This window comes from Callospermophilus lateralis, chromosome 7 (genome assembly GCF_048772815.1).
Source record: "Callospermophilus lateralis isolate mCalLat2 chromosome 7, mCalLat2.hap1, whole genome shotgun sequence".
Lineage (NCBI taxonomy): Eukaryota > Metazoa > Chordata > Mammalia > Rodentia > Sciuridae > Callospermophilus > Callospermophilus lateralis.
This window is the reverse complement of record NC_135311.1, coordinates 25013184-25032073: the sequence shown is the minus strand read 5'-3', so window position 1 is coordinate 25032073 and position 18890 is coordinate 25013184. Positions and strand designations below refer to the sequence as shown.

Sequence of the window (18890 nt, the reverse complement as noted above, 5' to 3'; positions counted from 1 at the left end):
TTTATGGTGCTGGGGATTGAACCAAGGGCTTTGTGCATGCTAGGCTAGTGCTCTACCACTGAGCTATACCCTAGCCCTTAATTTTCTTCTTAACTGAAGTTTTTCCTTTGATGAAATGTATTATTTTGGGATTTTTTAAAAAATGTGAGTACTGGTTATTGCATTTTGATGTTCCCAGGAGTCAACTATTGAGGTATGTGGGCCTGTTCACCCCTGTGGTAAATACTGCGTTATATACTAAGCTAAATACCCTCAGACACCCTTAGTTTTGTTTCTTTTTTGGTTTTTGGTACCAGGGATTAAACCCAGGGGTGCTTAACTGAGTCACATCTCCAGCCCTTTTTATGTTTTATTTTGAGACAAGGTCTCACTAAGTTGCTTAGGACCTTGCTAAATTGATGAGGCTGGTTTTGAACTCATGACCCTCCTGCCTCAGCCTTGAGTCACTGGGATTATAGGTGTGCACCTCCACATGTGGCCTTAGCTTTGTTTTTTGTCTTTAAATTCTTCATACTCTAGTGTCCCAGGCCAGAGCAAACTGTGATCCTGAATCATTGCCTGGCCTCTGTGTCTATAGGCTGCTGGCACTGAAGCAGATTGCATTGTGGGGGAAAATGTTTCTTCATAGACAGGGCTAACTTCTTTATGCTCTGTTTTGTTTTGTTTTGTTTTTTCCCCTTTGGTTCTAGGGTTTGAACTAGGGGCAATCAACCACTTAGCCACATCCCGGCCCTATTTTGTATTATGTTATATTTAGAGCTAGGGTCTCACTGAGTTGTTTAGCGCTTTGCCATTGCTGAGGCTGGCTTTGAACTCATGGTCCTCCTGTCTCAGCCTCCCGAGCTGCTGGGATTACAAGCTTGTGCCACTTCACTTGGCCATGAATTGTTTTTCCTGCATTGTTTTCTCCCTTGTCCCAAATATGCTATTTCTAATTTGTTGTGATATTGAGTAAATATTTGACAAGTTTGTTAGCTGAAAATATGCATTGAGGAAAGCCAGGAATCACTTTATTGGGAAGTGCATGAGCTTTATGCATGGACTTTATAACTTCATTTGGTTTCTTGTTTACTTCTGATTTCTTTTCTATATTCTATATTGTTGAGGTTGTTCAGTGATTGAAAACCAGGTTAATGAAATCTGATTGTATTAAATTTGTTCCTAAAACATTTGAGACAATCAGTTGAAAGAGCTGCTGGGAATGATGTTACATGTCATGTCGTGTAAAATTAGTCATAGGTCCCATCATTGGTTGGACAAATTAATTTCATCTGTGGTCCTAAGCAATACTCCTTAACTTGAATAGCCTTAAATTTTGACTGTCATAAATGCAAAGAACTTTGCTGGTACTGAAAATGTTTAATGTGCAAAAAATTTTTCCCAGCCTTTCTTACATTGGTACCAATACTAAATCAACACTATGAAAAAAGTCCCTGCCCCTGCCATGTTGGGTATTGAATCCAGGGTCTAGCACATACTGTGCAAGTGGTCTACTTTTGAGCTATATCCCTAGCCCTGAAAAGAGCATTTCTTATTAAAATCTTTAATTTCTCAACAAATAGATTTTATCTTAGTCTAACTCATTATATAAGTTTATAGGCTTTTTCAAATTTGGTGTCTTTACTAATTTGTATTAGTAAAGAATTCAAGAGATAGCATTTCCCTTGTTAAACTTTGAAATCTCTCTTTCCCCTTGCTTAGGAAAATGAATTACAATGAGCTAACAGAAATCCCATATTTTGGAGAACCAACATCTAATATCACTCTACTTTCATTGTAAGTAATTAAAATTTTAAATCTTTTACTTAAATTATGAATAGTACATAGCTTTTGGGGGTGGATCATTGGCAGTAACTTCAATGTAATTTTTGTTTTGTAGAGTTCATAATTTAATCCCAGAAATAAATGCAGAGGCTCTCCAGTTTTACCCTGCTCTTGAGAGTTTAGACCTCAGCTCCAATATAATATCAGAAATCAAGGCATCTTCATTTCCTCGAATGCAACTTAAATACCTGTAAGTAAAATATAGTTTAAATTAGATTTGCTGTAGATTGCATGTAAGAAAAATTTTTATTTTTTAGTTGTAGCTGGACACAATACCTTTTTAAAATTTATTTTTATGTGGTGCTGAGGATTGAACCCAGGGCCTTGTACGTGAGCGCTCTACTGCTGAGCCACAACCCCAGTCCCTTAGATTGCATTTTAACTGTTTATTGGTATCTATCTTCCTTAAATGTCTTGTAATTTTCTATTTTAATTTTGTGACAGGGTTTCACTAAGGGGCTGAGGCTATCCTTTGAACTTGTAATCTTCCTGCCTCAGACTCTGGAGTCACTAGGATTACAGGGACGTGCTACTGGCTTATTATTTTGGTATATGTGAAACAAAGCTCACGTTGGATGTTTGGGGTTGTTGGTGTTGTCACCCCCCCACCCCCACCCCAGACAAAGAGACACTGTGGTCAGAAAATATTGGTAGGCATCCAGGGTAATTTTTGAGATATATACTTCTTGAATTTTTTTTTTAAGTCAATAGTTTTATAAAAGGTAAATAGGAAGTAGTTTGTTTAACAGCTTACCCTATATAATGATGATTGTATATATATCATTGATTTCATTTACAAAGCATATTCACACACACTGCTTCATGCCAACCTAAATGAAGTAGGAGTGATGTGTGTGTGTGTGTGTGTGTGTGTGTGTGTGTGTGTATGTATGTATGTATTGCGGTGTTGTAATCCAGGGTCTTGCACATGCTAGGTAGGTGCTCTGCCACTGAACTACACCCCAACCCTGTCATAATAATTTTGTAGATAAAGAATAAAGCATTCAATTGATTTGTAAAGTTTGTATATAATTAAATGATACAGCTGGACTCAAAGACTGTAGTCTTTGGTCAGCTTTCCAGTGGTAGAATCTTTATTTTAGTTAATTTTTTTCTTTTGCTGTTGTCTTGCTCATTTTAGGAATTTGAGTAATAATAGGATAACTACTTTGGAGGCTGGTTGCTTTGATAATTTATCCAGTTCCTTATTAGTGGTAAAGTTGAACCGGAACCGACTTAGTATGATTCCACCTAAGATCTTCAAGCTACCTCACCTTCAATTCCTGTGAGTAACTAAGTGGATCGATTGTTAGAAGATAATTTTTCCTTAGTGTTTTTTCTTTTTTGACTATTGTTAGAGCAATTCAGTAAACCAATTTTCTAACTGTAAAACTTTTTTTTTTATTTAAGGGAACTTAAAAGAAACAGGATTAAAATTGTGGAAGGTCTTACATTCCAAGGGCTTGACTCCTTAAGATCTTTGAAAATGCAGCGGAATGGAATTAGCAAACTTAAGGATGGAGCATTTTTTGGTTTGAATAATATGGAAGAATTGTAAGTACTGAGAATTAGTATAGAGGATTTTAAGGAAAGGAGTCTTTCTGGGACTTTTTTGTACCAAATGGTTAAGATAGTTGTTTTGGGCTGGGGATGTGACTCAATGGTCAAGGGCCCCTGAGTTCAATCCTCAGTACCAATAAATAAATAAATAAATAGATAGATAAATAAATAAATAAATAAAGTTGCTCTTCAATCCTCAGTACCAATAAATAAATAAATAAATAGATAGATAAATAAATAAATAAAGTTGCTTTAATTATACAGTAATTAGTAATTTCTCAAATTAGTAATTTCTCAGTTCTTTGATGAAATAAGTATACTTAAAGCTCTTTTGTCTGTGTGTTGGGGATTGAACCCAGGGTCTCACACATGCTAAATACACACTCAACCACTGAGCTGCACCCTCAGCTTTCACACAAAGCTTTTTATTGGGAGATGGGCAGGGATTGAACTTGGGGGCACTCAACCACTTAGCCACATCCCCAGCCCTATTTTGTATTTTATTTAGAGATACGGTCTTACTGAGTTGCTTAGCCAAGGCTGGCTTTGAACTCACAAATCTCCTGCCTCAGCCTCCTGAGTGCACCGCTGTGCCCAGCCACACAAAGCTTTTAAGTTTTGTAGGCTTACTGGCATTTTTGTCATCATTCTTACAAACTTCTTATGTAAAAAGTTTGTATTCCCAAATTCTTTGAGGGAAATTATCAGAATTCATCTGTGAAAGCACAATCAAGGCTTGCCCTAGGAGAAAATGCCCGTTTATGAGGCAGCTCTGCAAATTTTAGAGCAGGGGGTGGTCTGACTGTTGAAACAGTTTAATAATTTAATGGTTTTGGCAGCTGGCATGGGGTGCTTTCTGATTGGTGGGTAAGGATCATGTGAGTCAGCAGGACTCACCATTGGATGCCTCTTCTCGGGGGATGGGGAGGTTAGTTTTTGGAGCCGGGGACTCCCAACAATCTGGAATACAAGTATTATACCACTTAGCTTGTTGGTTTTGTAGATTTGATATTTTAGACAATCTTAATATGTTCTAGCACTGAATCTTAAGATAATATTTATTGAATAGGATTTATTGTATCACTTGGGTTGAGCAAAGGTATATGTTTTTCTGAGAAAGACTTATTGAAGATTTAAAACTACTATTGACATGCTTTGTTTTGAAATATTCTCTTTTCTCTAATTCTGCAGAGAACTAGAACACAATAATCTTACACGAGTGAACAAGGGGTGGTTGTATGGCTTACGAATGTTACAACAGCTGTATGTGAGCCAGAACGCTATTGAAAGAATCAGCCCTGATGCATGGGAGTTCTGCCAAAGACTATCTGAACTGTAAGTGTTGGATGGTATTTTTTTGGAGGCTGTGAGACTAGAATAGTTGGAATAAATCATTTCCATGGCCAGTAATGAGATATAACTAACATTCTTTCCTAGAAGTTTGTTGAAAACTCTAAATTTACCATGTAAATATAGTAAGAATTTGTAAGTTGAACCAAAATACAATGAATTCCTTACCTTCTACGTTTCCTGTTTTTAGTGATTTGTCTTATAATCAGCTGACTCGCCTGGATGAATCTGCCTTTGTGGGTCTGAGTTTACTGGAGAGATTGAATTTAGGAGATAACAGAGTCACTCACATTGCTGATGGTGTGTTTAGGTTTCTTTCCAATCTTCAGACACTGTAAGTTTATCCATTCTTGTTTAAAATGAAATAAAGCAAGTTAATTCAGTCCACTGATCAGGGGATCTATTTATGTAATATTTTTATATTTTGTCCTTCCCTCAGCCCATGATAGGAATAATAATCTTATTTGTCTTGGTATCCATAGATAAAACTTTTCCTATCATGAGAAGTTCACTTTATATTTTAATTCTGAGTTAACACATAAATAGTAAAGCCTGTCTTATAGTACCAGTTGCTGTGTTATAAAACATAGTTGCTGGGGTCAAGAATGCAGTCATTTTCTTGTTTCTCTGACTTTGGCTGTATATCAGTTCTCATTCTGAGAAATGCAGGATGTATAGTGGGAGCAGTTCTTTCTGTTCTGTTACTAGTTTGCTGCATGACTTTCGGCAGAAGAAACTAACAATTTCAGGAAATTTCAGATACTAGGTTGTTACTGTTCTTTTCCATATTAGGTGGCTGAGGACTGAGAGATGAAAATGATTTGTTTAAAGTCATATAATTTATAAATGTTTGGATCAGGATTAGAACCCAGGTCTATTTGACATAAAAGCTCATGTATTTTATTATGAAATGAACAAAATCCACTTAGCTTTTCCTGGGTATGTTTTTGTTTGTTTCTTCATATATGAAAGAAGAATTTAGAATTAAGTGGTTGCTAAAGGCAGTTTCAACCTGAAAATCCTGTGGTTCTGTAAGTTAAATGTTTTGCCTTCATGGAATATAATTTTATTGAATGAAGAGGTATTTTAGGGCTGGGGATGTGGCTCAAGCGGTAGCGCGCTTGCCTGGCATGCATGCAGCCCGGGTTCAATCCTCAGCACCACATACAAACAAAGATGTTGTGTCTGCTGAAAACCAAAAAATAAATATTAAAATTCTCTCTTTAAAAAAAAAAAAGAAAGAAAAAGAAAGGTATTTTAATGAAATATAGCATTCTCAAACATACAGTAGAATAAGAGAAAACAGAGTAATTAGTAGAATTTATAGTTTAAGAAAAAAATTTTTTTAGGGGTATGGGGATTGAATTCAGGGCCTCTCACATGCTAGGCAAACGCTCTACCACTGAGCTACATCCCCAGGTCTTTGTCTTGCATTTTGAGACAGAGGTCTCAATAAGTTGCCCAGCTGGCTTCCCACTTTTTTTTTTTTTTTTTTTTTTTTTTTTAAGAGAGAGGTGAGAGAGAGAGACAGACAGAATTTTTTTTTAATATTTATTTTTTAGTTTTTGGCGGACACAACATCTTTGTATGTGGTGCTGAGGATCGAACCCAGGCCGCACGCATGCCAGGCGAGCGCGCTACCACTTGAGCCACATCCCCAGCCCTGGCTTCCCACTTAACGATCCTCCTCCCTCAGCCTCACAAGTAGCTGGGCTTACAGGTGTGGGCCTCCACACTCTACAGAGTTTGTAGATTGTTAATAGTTTTTGAATAGGGGACTTTATAGTCATTAGTTTCACCATTGAGGATTTCAGAAAAGAAGTAGACTCACATCTGTGAGATCTAGCCATCAATGAGAAGGAAACATGATAATTTTGTGAAGATGTTTGTATACATGCACAGGTGTGTATGTGTTTGTGTGTGTGTGTGTCTATATATATATGTATGTATAGCAAAAGCGATTAAAGATAAATATATTTTTTTTTCAGAGAGAGAGAATTTTTTTTTTTTTTTAAGAGAGAGTGAGAGCGGGAGAGGGAGAGAGAGAGAGAGAGAGAGAATTTTAACATTTATTTTTTAGTTATCGGTGGACACAACATCTTTGTTTGTATGTGGTGCTGAGAATCGAACCCGGGCTGCACGCATGCCAGGCGAGTGTGCTACCACTTGAGCCACATCCCCAGCCCAAGAGAGAGAATTTTTTAATATTTGCTTTTTTTTTTAGTTTTCGGTGGACATAACATCTTTATTTGTATGTGGTGCTGAGGATGGAACCCAGCGCCGCATGCATGTCAGGCAAGCGGGCTACTGCTTGAGCCACATCCCCAGCCCAATATATATATTTTAACTTTGTTCAGAATTGTCCGTGAAAAGTAAAAAATTAATTTCCTTTTATACTCCTTTTTTCTGTATTATCAGAGGTGAAACTAGATTAGTGCAAATTCAGAAATTTATATCAGATGCAGTTGCAGCTTTTTGATAATTCAAAGGATGGCAAACAGATTGTTTGAGTCTACTGCTGATGATTACTTTTAAAGTTTAGGGGCTAGGTGCAGTGTTGCATGTAATCCTTGTTTCTCAGGAGGCTGAGGCAGGAGGATCGTGAGTTCAAAGCCAGCCTTAGCAATTTAGCAAGGGCCTAAGCAACTCAGCAAGACCCTGGTTCTAAATAAAGTATAAAAAATGGCTAGGGCTGTGGCTCAGTGGTTAAGTGCCCCTGGGTACCCCCAAATTAAAGTTTAAGAAAGTAATTGAGGAAGTATGTGGTTGTCTAATACCTCACAGAGATAGTTATGGCAGAATGAAGGATCAAATCTGAGAAACTCTGGCTTTTAGCCCAATGCTTTTGAAAGAGTAGGTATAGGACTGGGATTGTGGCTCAGCTGTAGAGCATCTGCCTAGCATGGGCGGGACCCGGGTTCGATCCTCAGCACCACATAAAAATAAAGGCATTGTGTTGTGTCCATCTACACCAAAAAATAAATATTAAAAAAAAAAAGAAAGAGTAGGTATATTTGTTAACTCAATTTTGTGCATGGTTTCTCTTAATACTTTATTGTGGAGAGGGTAAAGCCCTACCTGAGGAGTAGAGCAACTGGTGCTTTCAGTGTTTACTCCTTAGTAAAATAAAATGAACTCTGTTAGCATTTCATTTTAAGTAAAGATGGGTAACCAAGAAGAGGGATCTACTACCTTCTTATTGTTATTCATACAGCTTTATGTCTTACAAAGCAGAAAGCTGTGTGCTTTATTTTTATTATAAAATGGCCTAAGGAAGCAAAAGTGATTAAATATTTTAAACTGATATTTCTTTTATCAGCACGTGATGTGGTATAATTGCATCTCCCAGCTGAGAATGGAGCAGTAGATTTTAAAAGATCCATAGTTTTTGTTTTGTTTTTTCTAAAAAAAAAAAATACAGTGATTCTTCTACACAGGGGTATATCATTCTTGGTTCCCAGAGGGTGTGCTTAATTGCTCTTGAGCTGTAAAGCTCTATATTGATATTATTCTTTGTCAGCCATTTCAAGTTTAAGGGCCCAGGGAAAGCCTTGGGTCACCCAGAAATCCCATTATTCTGAATCATATCCCTTGTGTCTTGAAACTCTCCTTCTTTGGCAGGACCCTATCCATAATTTTTTTTTTAGTTGTCAATGGACCTTTATTTTATTTATTCATATGCGGTGCTAAGAATCGAACCCAGGGCCTCACATGTGCTAGGCAAGTGCTCTGCCACTGAGCCACAGTCTCAGCCCTATAATTTTAAATATGTTAACACAATTAGATACTGTTAGCTAGGAAGATTAGTGCTATTAGCAGGATGCCCAGCTTAATTCTTAGCTTATGAGAATCAGGTATTGCATGTTTATACAGATACACCTTTAAAGTATAATTGGGTCTTCATTATAAATAACTGTTAAAATAAGGATCAGAATTAGCACATGTACCTTAACATTGTCTTGCTAGGATCTCGCTCAATGGCATGATGACCGTGTGGACTAACATAACTTGTATTTTCCTGAAAATTTTCTAGAGACTTAAGAAACAATGAAATTTCATGGGCCATAGAAGATGCTAGTGAAGCCTTTGCTGGACTCACAAGTCTTACTAAATTGTATGTATTTATATAAAAGTGTCTTTTCAAGAACCAGTTGTAAATGTGATTGGATTTTGATATGGTCAGAAATTCTGAACCTTCTGGCCCCTCTGCTAATGAAAGGAGCTTTGTTATTTATCAAGTAGTTTGTTTGTTTTTGTTTTTTTTTTTTTTTTTTTTTTAGGCTGCCAAAATTTTTATTCAGATATTAAAGCATTTAGAGTAATAACTTATCCCACATCTCATTAAAAAGGGATATGGAGCTACGTTTTTTTTATTAGTTGCTTAAGATAATACAATGATCTTGACATATCATACATTTGATTCAAATGGGGTATGAATTCTCATTTTTCCACGTGTACAGATTGCAGGATCACATTGGTCAAGTAGTTTGTTTTTAATGGGGCATTTTTTGTTAGCAAAGCATTCCTATGAGCACTTAGAGAAGTTACTTATAGAACTTGAATTTCTACTCAAGTAAAAGAGATCACTGAGAAACTATAGTTGAACAGGAAGTGTGTTTAATCAAGTGAAATTTTTATAAGTTAATTCATCTAGAAGAAGGAAAGAAGATTCTCTCATGTTGATTTTAGATCTTCCATGAGAAGAGTTTCTCCAAATGTTTACACTGGCTTAATTTCTTTGGCCTGATGATCTTTTGTTAAAGAGTGAGAAATGGGAAATTTAACCTATTTAATCTTAAGAAAACTGCCAGTTTCTTAGTGGCCAGGATGATTGTTCAGAAATATTTCATTGAACTCCAGCATCTTAATAATAGAAGCTTGGATTGATTAATAAGTTCATAAGTTCTTAAAAATGCTTGTTCTAATCAAATTCTACACTCTGAATATGTGCAGTTTTTTGTTTATCAATTATACTTCAATAAAGCTGTTAAAATATTTAAAAAATGCATATTAAGTTTATTTTCACCTTTTAAAGGTAAATGTCTAATAAATATAATTTTATTTCAGAATCTTGCAAGGAAATCAGATTAAGTCAATTACAAAGAAAGCATTCGTTGGTCTTGAATCCCTTGAGCATTTGTAAGTTTTGCATAATTTACTCACTATATAAATAATCTTCACTGTTAGTAGAGATTGTCACAAGCATTTAAAGTATTTATATAAGCCTAGTGTGGTGGTATACACCTGTAATACCTGTGATTTAGGAGGTGGAAGCAGAGAGGCTCACAAGTTCCAGGCCATCAGTAGTGAAACTCTGTTTCAAATAAAAATGAAGGGCTGGGGGCCATAGTTCAGTGGTAAAGCATCTCTGGATTCAACCCTCAGTACAAAAAGAAAAACAACAATAACAATAACAACAACAAAAAGTCAAGTGTTTATGTAACTTAATTGTAGAAATGTGACTGGCAATGTTTCATTTCTCTTCATTTCAGAGATTTGAACAACAATGCTATAATGTCTATCCAAGAAAATGCTTTTTCTCAGACTCACTTGAAAGAACTGTAAGTAACTTAAGTGTTTTCTTTTATAAATTTAAAAAAAACAGCAGATTACTATCCATGCTTGTGCTTTTTTTTTTTTTTTTTTTAAATGCTTGTGCTTTGAAGTGTGATGAAGGTGACCCAAATGTTTCCAAAAGTGTGCCATTCAGGCAGGAAAAAGAAAGTGTAATACTCGATTATTTTAGTGCCTACCTGTAATTTAAAAATAATCAGTGCAAAGTTCAGAATGTGTGACACTAAGACCTTCTCTTTTTGCTTGTGCTCATAATTAGAAAATCTTAGCACTGCTCCCTGTGCTTTATGTATGTGTCCTACTGTTTTTTGTTTTTGTTTTTTCCTTCAGTTTTTGACTACCAGAAGCATGTTTCCCAATTCTTATCTTTTGGGTGGGTTAAAATTAAGGAATCAATGTGATTTTATCCTTTCATTTGTGAGTTGAACTAAGCTTTTGTTGTAATTGTCAGAAAGGATGTCTTTACTCTGCTCAAATTACTAAAATGTTCAAATACTATTAATAGTTGCAATAGAAAAATTTATTTTTATATTCTTTTTCATTCATGATTTCTTTTATTAGTTTAGAGATTTCCTGGGGATGGGGATGGCTAGTTGGGCATTAGTATTAATTATGATTTCTGATGACTTGAATATGCAGCCAGATGTCAGAACCACTGGACTCTAGCCTTTTATTTTGCCTTGTCTGGAAGCTACACATAGGATTGTCTGGGTACCAGAACTGATTCATAATAAGATAATGATAGAAATTCAAAATAAGCTTTTATGAAACTTAGAATAATTTGACATTACTGAGACACTTTTGTTGTAGTTTGTTTAATTATTGGTTTATAGTGGACTGGGAATTTTGAAAAGCGGTTCTGGACACAATTTGAGATAAAATGGAAACGTGTGAGTTTTTGTACTTTATGGATTCAAATTCTTGCCGTATTCTTTACAGCCTATGACAGTGGGCATATATTGTCCAGCCTGAGACTCAGTGTCTCTTCTCAAAATGGAAATAGCACTTCCCTCAGGGTTATATGAAAATAAAATGAGATAATTTGTTTAGTAAAATTTTCTTTATCTACTGTGTAAGGTACTGTTCTGGATGCTGAAAGCATAATAGTAAACAAAGCGAAGTATTCTTATATAAATTTTACTAAGAAAGATAAATAATAAATCAGTAGATGGAGAATATCCCATCAGGTAATAAATTTTCTTAAGAAAAATAAAACCAGGTTAGAGGTGTGGGGATTGACAGGGATTACTATTTTAGATAAAGTAGTGAGAGGAGTCTCTTGTGAAAATTAAGCATTTGAACATGGATCTTAATGAAATGAAGCAGCAAAACATGTAAATATTGGATGAAGAGCTTTCTGGGCAGAGAGGAATAAATGAAATGGGGTCAAAGAGAAAAGCAGGAGTCAGATCATGTGGGTCCTAATAGGCTATGAGGAATGAGGATTTTTCTTTTTTCTAAATGCCTGAGGAAACTTTGGAGGTTTTTGAGAAAATGCTGAGCATAAAGTCTGGCACAAAATAAAAGTTGAATAGGTAATATTAACCATAAAAATTTAAATATTTTGGAAATCATTTTCTGTTAGATTAAAAAAAGGTTTTTGGGGGTAGTGGAATATCTTGATATTTTCAATTATTTTTCCTAGCCTTGGTTAACTTGTTAGGACACAGCTTACTGCAAATTACTTTTATATCTGTTTTGAATGCCGGTAAGAAAAGTTTGACAATTGTTATAAGAACCCAATTTAAGAAATAATTTTGATAGTAGCTGAAAGCAAATATTGTAGTTTCAATCTTCAGAGTTTCATTTAGTAATTTAGAGTTGTCATAAAGATTTTCTTGACCAAACTTTAGTCAGGTTCTTCAATCTCATAGGATTGTGTGCTTTTATGTAAAATCAGTTTTACCAGTTGCTAAACCAGTTGAGCAGTAACCTGTCCAGTAACGTGGTTAACCTAGGGTACTCTTGATTGCTGATTAGGTTTCTCAGGTTTTTTGTTCTAAATTATTTCCCAGATGATGTCTGATTGCCCTGGCCTGTCTTCAGCAAGAATCCTGTTAGGTTGGTTTAGCAAAAAATCCCCTTCCCCCTTCTTCTCCTTCTACTTCTTCTAGTTCCTCACCCTTTCTCTATACTTCTTAATAATTTTCCATTTACTGACCCCATCTACTTCTTGGCTATAAAATCCCCGGTTGCCCATGCTTATTTACAGTTGAACCTAGTTATCTCTCCCTCTTTGCAAAATCCTGCTGCATTATTCTCTATATCTATCGAGATGGTCTTGAATATCAAGTCTGCTTTACCATGATGCTTTAACAAGTATCATTGAGTAACTTTTTCTTTAACAGTTTTGGTGCTGTGGCTCGGATAGGATCAGATTCATCATTGGACCCCCGGACCTCTCACCCAGGACCCCAAGTGTACTCCTTGAAGCCTTTGTTTTCATTCCTGACTGATTGATCGGGGATCCAATGGTGAGTCAGACTGGTCAACCATTGCTCCGGACAAATGTCCGTTGAAGCTGGTAAGGAGAGATTTTGATTCTTAAGAGTCTGATACTTTAGGAAGCTGGGATGAATGCCAGACTTCTTTTGAATGGTATTTGCTAGACTGGAAGGTCTCTTCTTTCTGGCTGTCTTTCCCTTGGGTATTATTTCCTTGCTGCCTGGGCTGGAAATCTTTCCTGGCACTCTGAGAGGCCTGTCTGTTCCCCCTATTGGATTCAGTCTGTCCTATGTGAACCTTTCTGTCACCTGACTTACTTCTTGAATCCTCTGCCGATTATGTGCTCTGCTAATTCTGTCTACCACCTCCTTGTTGGAACTTCATTGGCCTCTTTGGGAAGCTTAAGAGCTCCTCTAAAATTCTCACTTCTCATTGCTGTTGTTCTCCTTTCTCTTTAACCACCTTTAATTTTCTCCTCATTTCCCTAGAGTCATTTGGTAGGCTCCCTTGCAAATCCCTACTTCCTATATCCTTCAGTCCACTTCTGTCAGACCTTTTCTTTCCCACTATAGCCTCTCAATCACTTGAACTCTGCCTTCCTGTCCTCCATTGGGGGCTCTCAAGGGATTAGAGACCATAGAAATAGCCTCTTGAGGCTGAAAACAAAAATGGCTGAATGAAAATAGAATAAATATTTTATTTATACTCAGATGGGCTTTAGAGATAGTCTGATAGTCCCTAGATATTTCTTTAGCCGCCATAAGATCATGTATCAAGCAAAAGAAAAATCTTAAATGTCCCCTTCACAAATATAACAATTCCCTCTCATCTACAAGGGATATGTTCCAAGACCCACAGTGGATGCTTGAAATGAGGATTGTACCAAACCTATCTATACTGTACTTTTTCTTATATGTCTTGCAACATTGCCACATAGTACCAAAGTTTGTCTGTCCTTCCATGTTTATGACCTGGTGCCTCCTTTGCATTGTTATTCTTGTGCTCTGAGTCATTATCAAGTAATATAGGGATTACTTGAACACAAGTACCATGATAACACAGTTGATATGATAACTTAATATGACTACTAAGTGGATAGCATATACAGTGTGGATACACTACACAAAGGGATGATTCATGTCCTGGTTGGAACAATGGGAGATTTTATCATGCTATACACAATTAAAATTCATGAATTGTTTCTTTCTGGATTTTTCTATGTAATATTTTTTACTATGGGTAACAAACTGGAAAGTAAAACCATAGATAAGAAGGTGGACTACTGTATTGGTAAACAGGTGATTTTTATCCATTTTTGTCAGAAACATAACTTAGTGGGTTTTCTTTTTTTGGTGCTGGGAATTGAACCTAGGGCCTTCTGCACTTCAGTGCACTTCTGCCACTGAGCTTTACTCCTGGCGTGTAGTTTTGTTTTTTAATTTTTTTTTTTTTTTTTACAATGCCAGAGATCAAACACAGGGCCTCCTCATCTAAGCAAGGAGCTATGTCCACAGCCCTCTACAATATTTTTAATGCTTGCCTTTATCAACAAAAAAGATAATGAAGATGATAGACTAGCTTTATTTAATGTCTCATGAAATTTTTACGAACAGTTGAAGCATAATTGTTAAGTTAATTGAGTAGATATAAGTAGAATAAGTTTATAAATGAACTTTTTAACAATAATTATGTTTTTTAAATTTTTTATTTTTTTTAGTCATACATGACAATAGAATGCATTTTGACATATAATACATACATGGAATGTACATACATCAATCAAATTGTCTATTCTATTCTGCTGCCCTTCTTATCCTCCTTACTCCTCCCCTCCTCTCCTATCCTTTCTCTCTATCCAATCTAATGTGACACACTTTTTTTTTTTATTTTTCTCATCACAACATCATATATGTATTCTGTATAACAGTGAGGTTCTCCTTCCATCTTCTGTGTAACTCCCCTTCTCCCTCTTTTTCCCTCCCACCTCTCTTCCCTATTTAGTGGTAGTCTTCTTCTCATGCTCTTCCTCCCTATCCCATTTGAGTCACCCCCATTATATCAGAGAAGACATTCGGCATTTGTTTTTTAGGGATTGGCTAACTTCACTTAGCATAATATGCTCTAATGCCGTCCATTTGCCTGCAAATGCCATGATTTTATTATTTTTTAGAGCTGAGTAATATTCCATTGTGTATAAATGCCACATTTTTTAATCCATTCATCTATTGAAGGGCATCTAGGTTGGTTCCACATTCTAGCTATTGTGAATTGTGCTGCTGTAAACATTGATGTGGCTGTGTCCCTATAGTATGCTCTTCTTAGGTCTTTTGGGTACTACTTGAAAATAGTTTGAAAAACCTGTTTGGTATCTTAAAACATTAAAGCTATACCATTGCCGGGCGTGGTGGCACTCAGCATTTTAGGAGGCTGAGACAGGAGGCTCACTTCAAATTCAGCCTCATCATTGGCGAGGCTCTAAGCAACTCAGTGACCCTGTCTCTAAATTAAAGATACAAAATAGGACTGGAGGTGCAGTTCAGTGGTCAAGTGCCCCTGAGTTCAATCCCCTGTACCTCCCCACCCCCCCAAAAAAAAGCTGTACTGCTAAGTAAATGGTTATTTTTTGAATATGTAGATCATTTACCAAACTGAGATATCAATTGCTGAATATAAGTCTAAATTTATCTACTTTTGGCTTTTTAAATTTTATAGAAAACCAGGTATATTTGGATTTATTAAAAATGTGACCTGTACAACTCTGATTAAGCATATGCTTCTAAAAATTATAACAAGATATATTCATAAATCTTAATTTATAGAATATTGGTGTATTGCAATTTACCTTTTTTATTTCCTAGTTTTCATTAGAAATAAAGATTATGAAGAGTCATCAATTCTAATTAATTTATGCAAATGAATAATGGTAAGAAAATGTGTAAGATATGAAGAAAATATAGTTCATTGAGGGAAAAAATAATTTATGTTAGTATGGAGGTTGTTGTTATTTATTTTTTTGCAGTGCTGGGAACTTTACAAATAAGCTACATCCCTAATCCCTTTTTATTTTAAATAGGGGACAAGAACTGAATGGACATAGGAGGTTGGGATGAGACAGAATTATCTCATGTGGTTAAACTGTCTATAATTGAATGATTTATTATTATAATGGGAGGTGTGTGTTTGTCTCTGACTCTGTCTCGTCTGTCTCTCTTTCTCCCTCCTCCTGTCTCCGGTCTTGGGGATTGAACCTAGGGATATTCTATCACTGAACTATATCCTCAGTTATTTTTTCAAAATTTGAGACTGAGTCTTGTTAGATTGCTTAGGGTCTTGCTAAATTGCTGAGGCTGGCCTGGAATTTGAGATTCTCCTGCCTCAGCCTCTTGGATCTCTGGAATTATAGGCTTGTACCAACACATCTGGCTTATAAAGGTTTTATTTATTTATTTGGTACTGGGGATTGAACCCAGGGGTACTTTACCATTGAGCTAATCCCCTACTTTTTTGTTTTACTTTTTATTTTGAGATAGTGTCTTGCCGAGTTGCTAAGAACCTTGCTCAGTTGCTGAAGTTGGCCTTAAACTTGTGATCCTCCTGTCTGAGTCTCTCAAGTAGCTGGGATTACTGGCATGTACCACTGCATCTGGCTTTATAATTTTTAAAAAAAAAATTTTTTTTTTACTTGTAACTGAATACAATATCTTTATTATATTTATTTATTTTTATGTGGTGCTGAGGCTTGAACCCAGGGCCTCACCTGTGCTAGGTGGGCACTTTACCACTGAGCCACAACCCCAGCCCCTTTATTAACAGTTTTTAAAAGAAGCTTTAATATCAGTAGTGCGTCTGTGAAAAATTAAATCTAATTTTATTTTAGCAAAGATATGTTTTCTTGCATTTTTGGTCTGCTCTTTTATTTTTTCCCTAGTTGCTGGGGATGGAACTCGGGGCCTCAACACTAAGCATGGGCTGTGCCACTGATATACTTGCAGCCCTTTTGGTATGCCATAGTAGGGATTGAACCCAGGGGCACTTCACCACTGAGCCACCAAACTGTGTTCCAGCCCTTTTTTTCCCATTTTGATACAGGGTCTTGCTAAGTTGCTGAGGCTGTCTTTGAACTTCTGGGCTGTAGTGATTCTTCTGCTTCAGTCTCTTGAATATTTGGGACTAACAAAATATACCATGGCACCTGACTCTTCCTGGAAAATCTTAAAGCATTTTTCTCTATATAAAAATAGGTTTATTTGGTATGTTTAGTTATGTAGGAAATGTTAAATAAAAAGTGATGCTAAGGTTATATTTTTATGTTATGTATCCTAGTAATATAAGTACTTGAGAAGTTGTATAAAGTTCATAGAAATTTGTCAGAACTCTACTGTTCATGATATATTTGCCATAATGTTATTGGTCATAATTTTGGTATGTTGTATGCCACAGAAATAACTGTTTACTCATTATCTTTAACTATGATCATTCTTAGTCCTGTGCCATTCATAAACAATTATTGATTTATTCTGACGTTTTCCTGAAGGCCTTTTAAAAGAATTGTAATCTAAAAGTGCTTTGTATTCAGAGGTTCATGGGAAGGACTGACAGAAACACGTTTCTGATAATCATACTGATAATCATACTGGTAATAATTGGACTGAATAAGATTTTCAGAAATCTAATGAAAGAATTTTATGAAACTGTTCCTTCACATGGTTTTATGAAACTGTTAGCCCAAAATCAAGTAGAACAAGAATTAATTACCTGGGACTGAAGGAACTCATAAAGTATAATGACGCTTTTTGTTAATCTTCTATTTTCAGATTTAAGGCACTCTTTTTGTTTTCTCTTAGCTATCTATAACTTAAAACAATTTGCTGAAGTGTGTCTTCGTGAACAACAAGGAAATAATTCCTTTTTCTCCTTTCCTGATCTCTCCAGAATTCAGGAGCTTAGAGAGTATTCTTATTTTCCTAGTAATATTATTATTTGTATAAGTTTAAGAGGAATATGTTCTTGTAACAGGATGCAATTGAAAACTTTGATTATATTACCAGCGATTTGACTGGAATATCATTTGACAATGAGGTATAAAATAGATCTGACCAGTCAGCTGTAACAAAAGAACCAACGCTGACTTTATAAGCCCTGGGACTTAAAGTGCCTGTTGGAAATACTGGCCTGGTGGTACCTTGCTTATGGCGTTCCTGTCTTTGGGCCTCATGAATGAGCAAGGTTCCTTTTGGCAGTCCTGGAAATTTCAGAGTATTTTGACACCCTCAAGAAGGAAAGAATTCCTTCAAATCTAAAGACTGAAGGAAAAGTCTGGTGATGAGTTTCTGACTTGGCTCTGTGGATTTGAGAGGCTTTTAAAAGGCTAATCTGGAGCCTGAGTGAGTGTAGTGGGAGTGCCTGCCTAGTGTGCGAGAGGCCCTGGGTTTGAATGATCTCCAACATGACAAAAAACATAGTCTAATCTGAGATTCTTAGAAACTAATTCCAGCAAAGCAAATTTTAAAAACCTTGTGGTCAGTTACCATTCTTGCTGCACCTATGTAAGCATTCAGGCCAAATCTCAAAAGTAACTATAGCTTATTTTATTTTGTAAATAAGAGTGAAGTATTTATATAGAGAGAAATCTTTGTTTCAGTGGAAAAGTATGGTACACCCTGTGGATTCTACCAGTTCATTTTGCTAGTTCTTCTAAATTCCCAGTTCCTCTTATTTCCTCCAGTATCTGGCTGTAGCTCTCCAAGTTAGTACTCCAGTTTTTCCTACCCTTCTGACTAGTGGGTAGGCATAACTTTAGGCATAACTAAAACAGACCTTTTCCGCAAAGCCTTCTAAATTGAAGCGGGATGACTTAATTGAAACTTCAGAGAAATCAGCAAACGGATCATGTATATAGCCTATCTTCATGCCTGTTATTGTCTGAGTCACTCAAAAAGTTCACTTTAATAGCTGGTAACATTAACAGAGACAATCTGTAAACCAGGAAAATCTGTCAAATTGTCATGGCTTGTCCTAACTTCACCTGAAGGTGCTTTGAACCCACTATCTAGTAGAAGTCTTTTCAACTGACTCTCCTCTGGACCTAAAAAAATGAGTTTATGGCTAATTGTGGTGGTTCACACTTTTAATCCCAG

At 36.0% G+C, this 18890-nt stretch overlaps 1 protein-coding gene and 1 non-coding gene across 3 annotated transcripts in view; both read left to right on the top strand.

Annotated features, from left to right (window-relative positions):
* Lrig2 (leucine rich repeats and immunoglobulin like domains 2) overlaps positions 1-18890 on the top strand; it is a 55376-nt gene that overhangs the window by 14831 nt on the left and 21655 nt on the right. For both annotated transcript variants that reach the window (XM_076862948.1, XM_076862947.1), the window contains exons 3-11: positions 1702-1776; positions 1880-2014; positions 2966-3109; positions 3235-3378; positions 4576-4719; positions 4925-5068; positions 8768-8848; positions 9802-9873; positions 10227-10295. In XM_076862948.1, the coding sequence (XP_076719063.1) occupies positions 1702-1776; positions 1880-2014; positions 2966-3109; positions 3235-3378; positions 4576-4719; positions 4925-5068; positions 8768-8848; positions 9802-9873; positions 10227-10295 (1008 nt within the window). The remainder of the gene's footprint in view (positions 1-1701; positions 1777-1879; positions 2015-2965; positions 3110-3234; positions 3379-4575; positions 4720-4924; positions 5069-8767; positions 8849-9801; positions 9874-10226; positions 10296-18890) is intronic.
* LOC143405349 (small nucleolar RNA SNORA42/SNORA80 family) lies at positions 478-607 on the top strand. The gene has a single exon (XR_013092058.1). It is a non-coding gene; the product is annotated as a small nucleolar RNA SNORA42/SNORA80 family (small nucleolar RNA).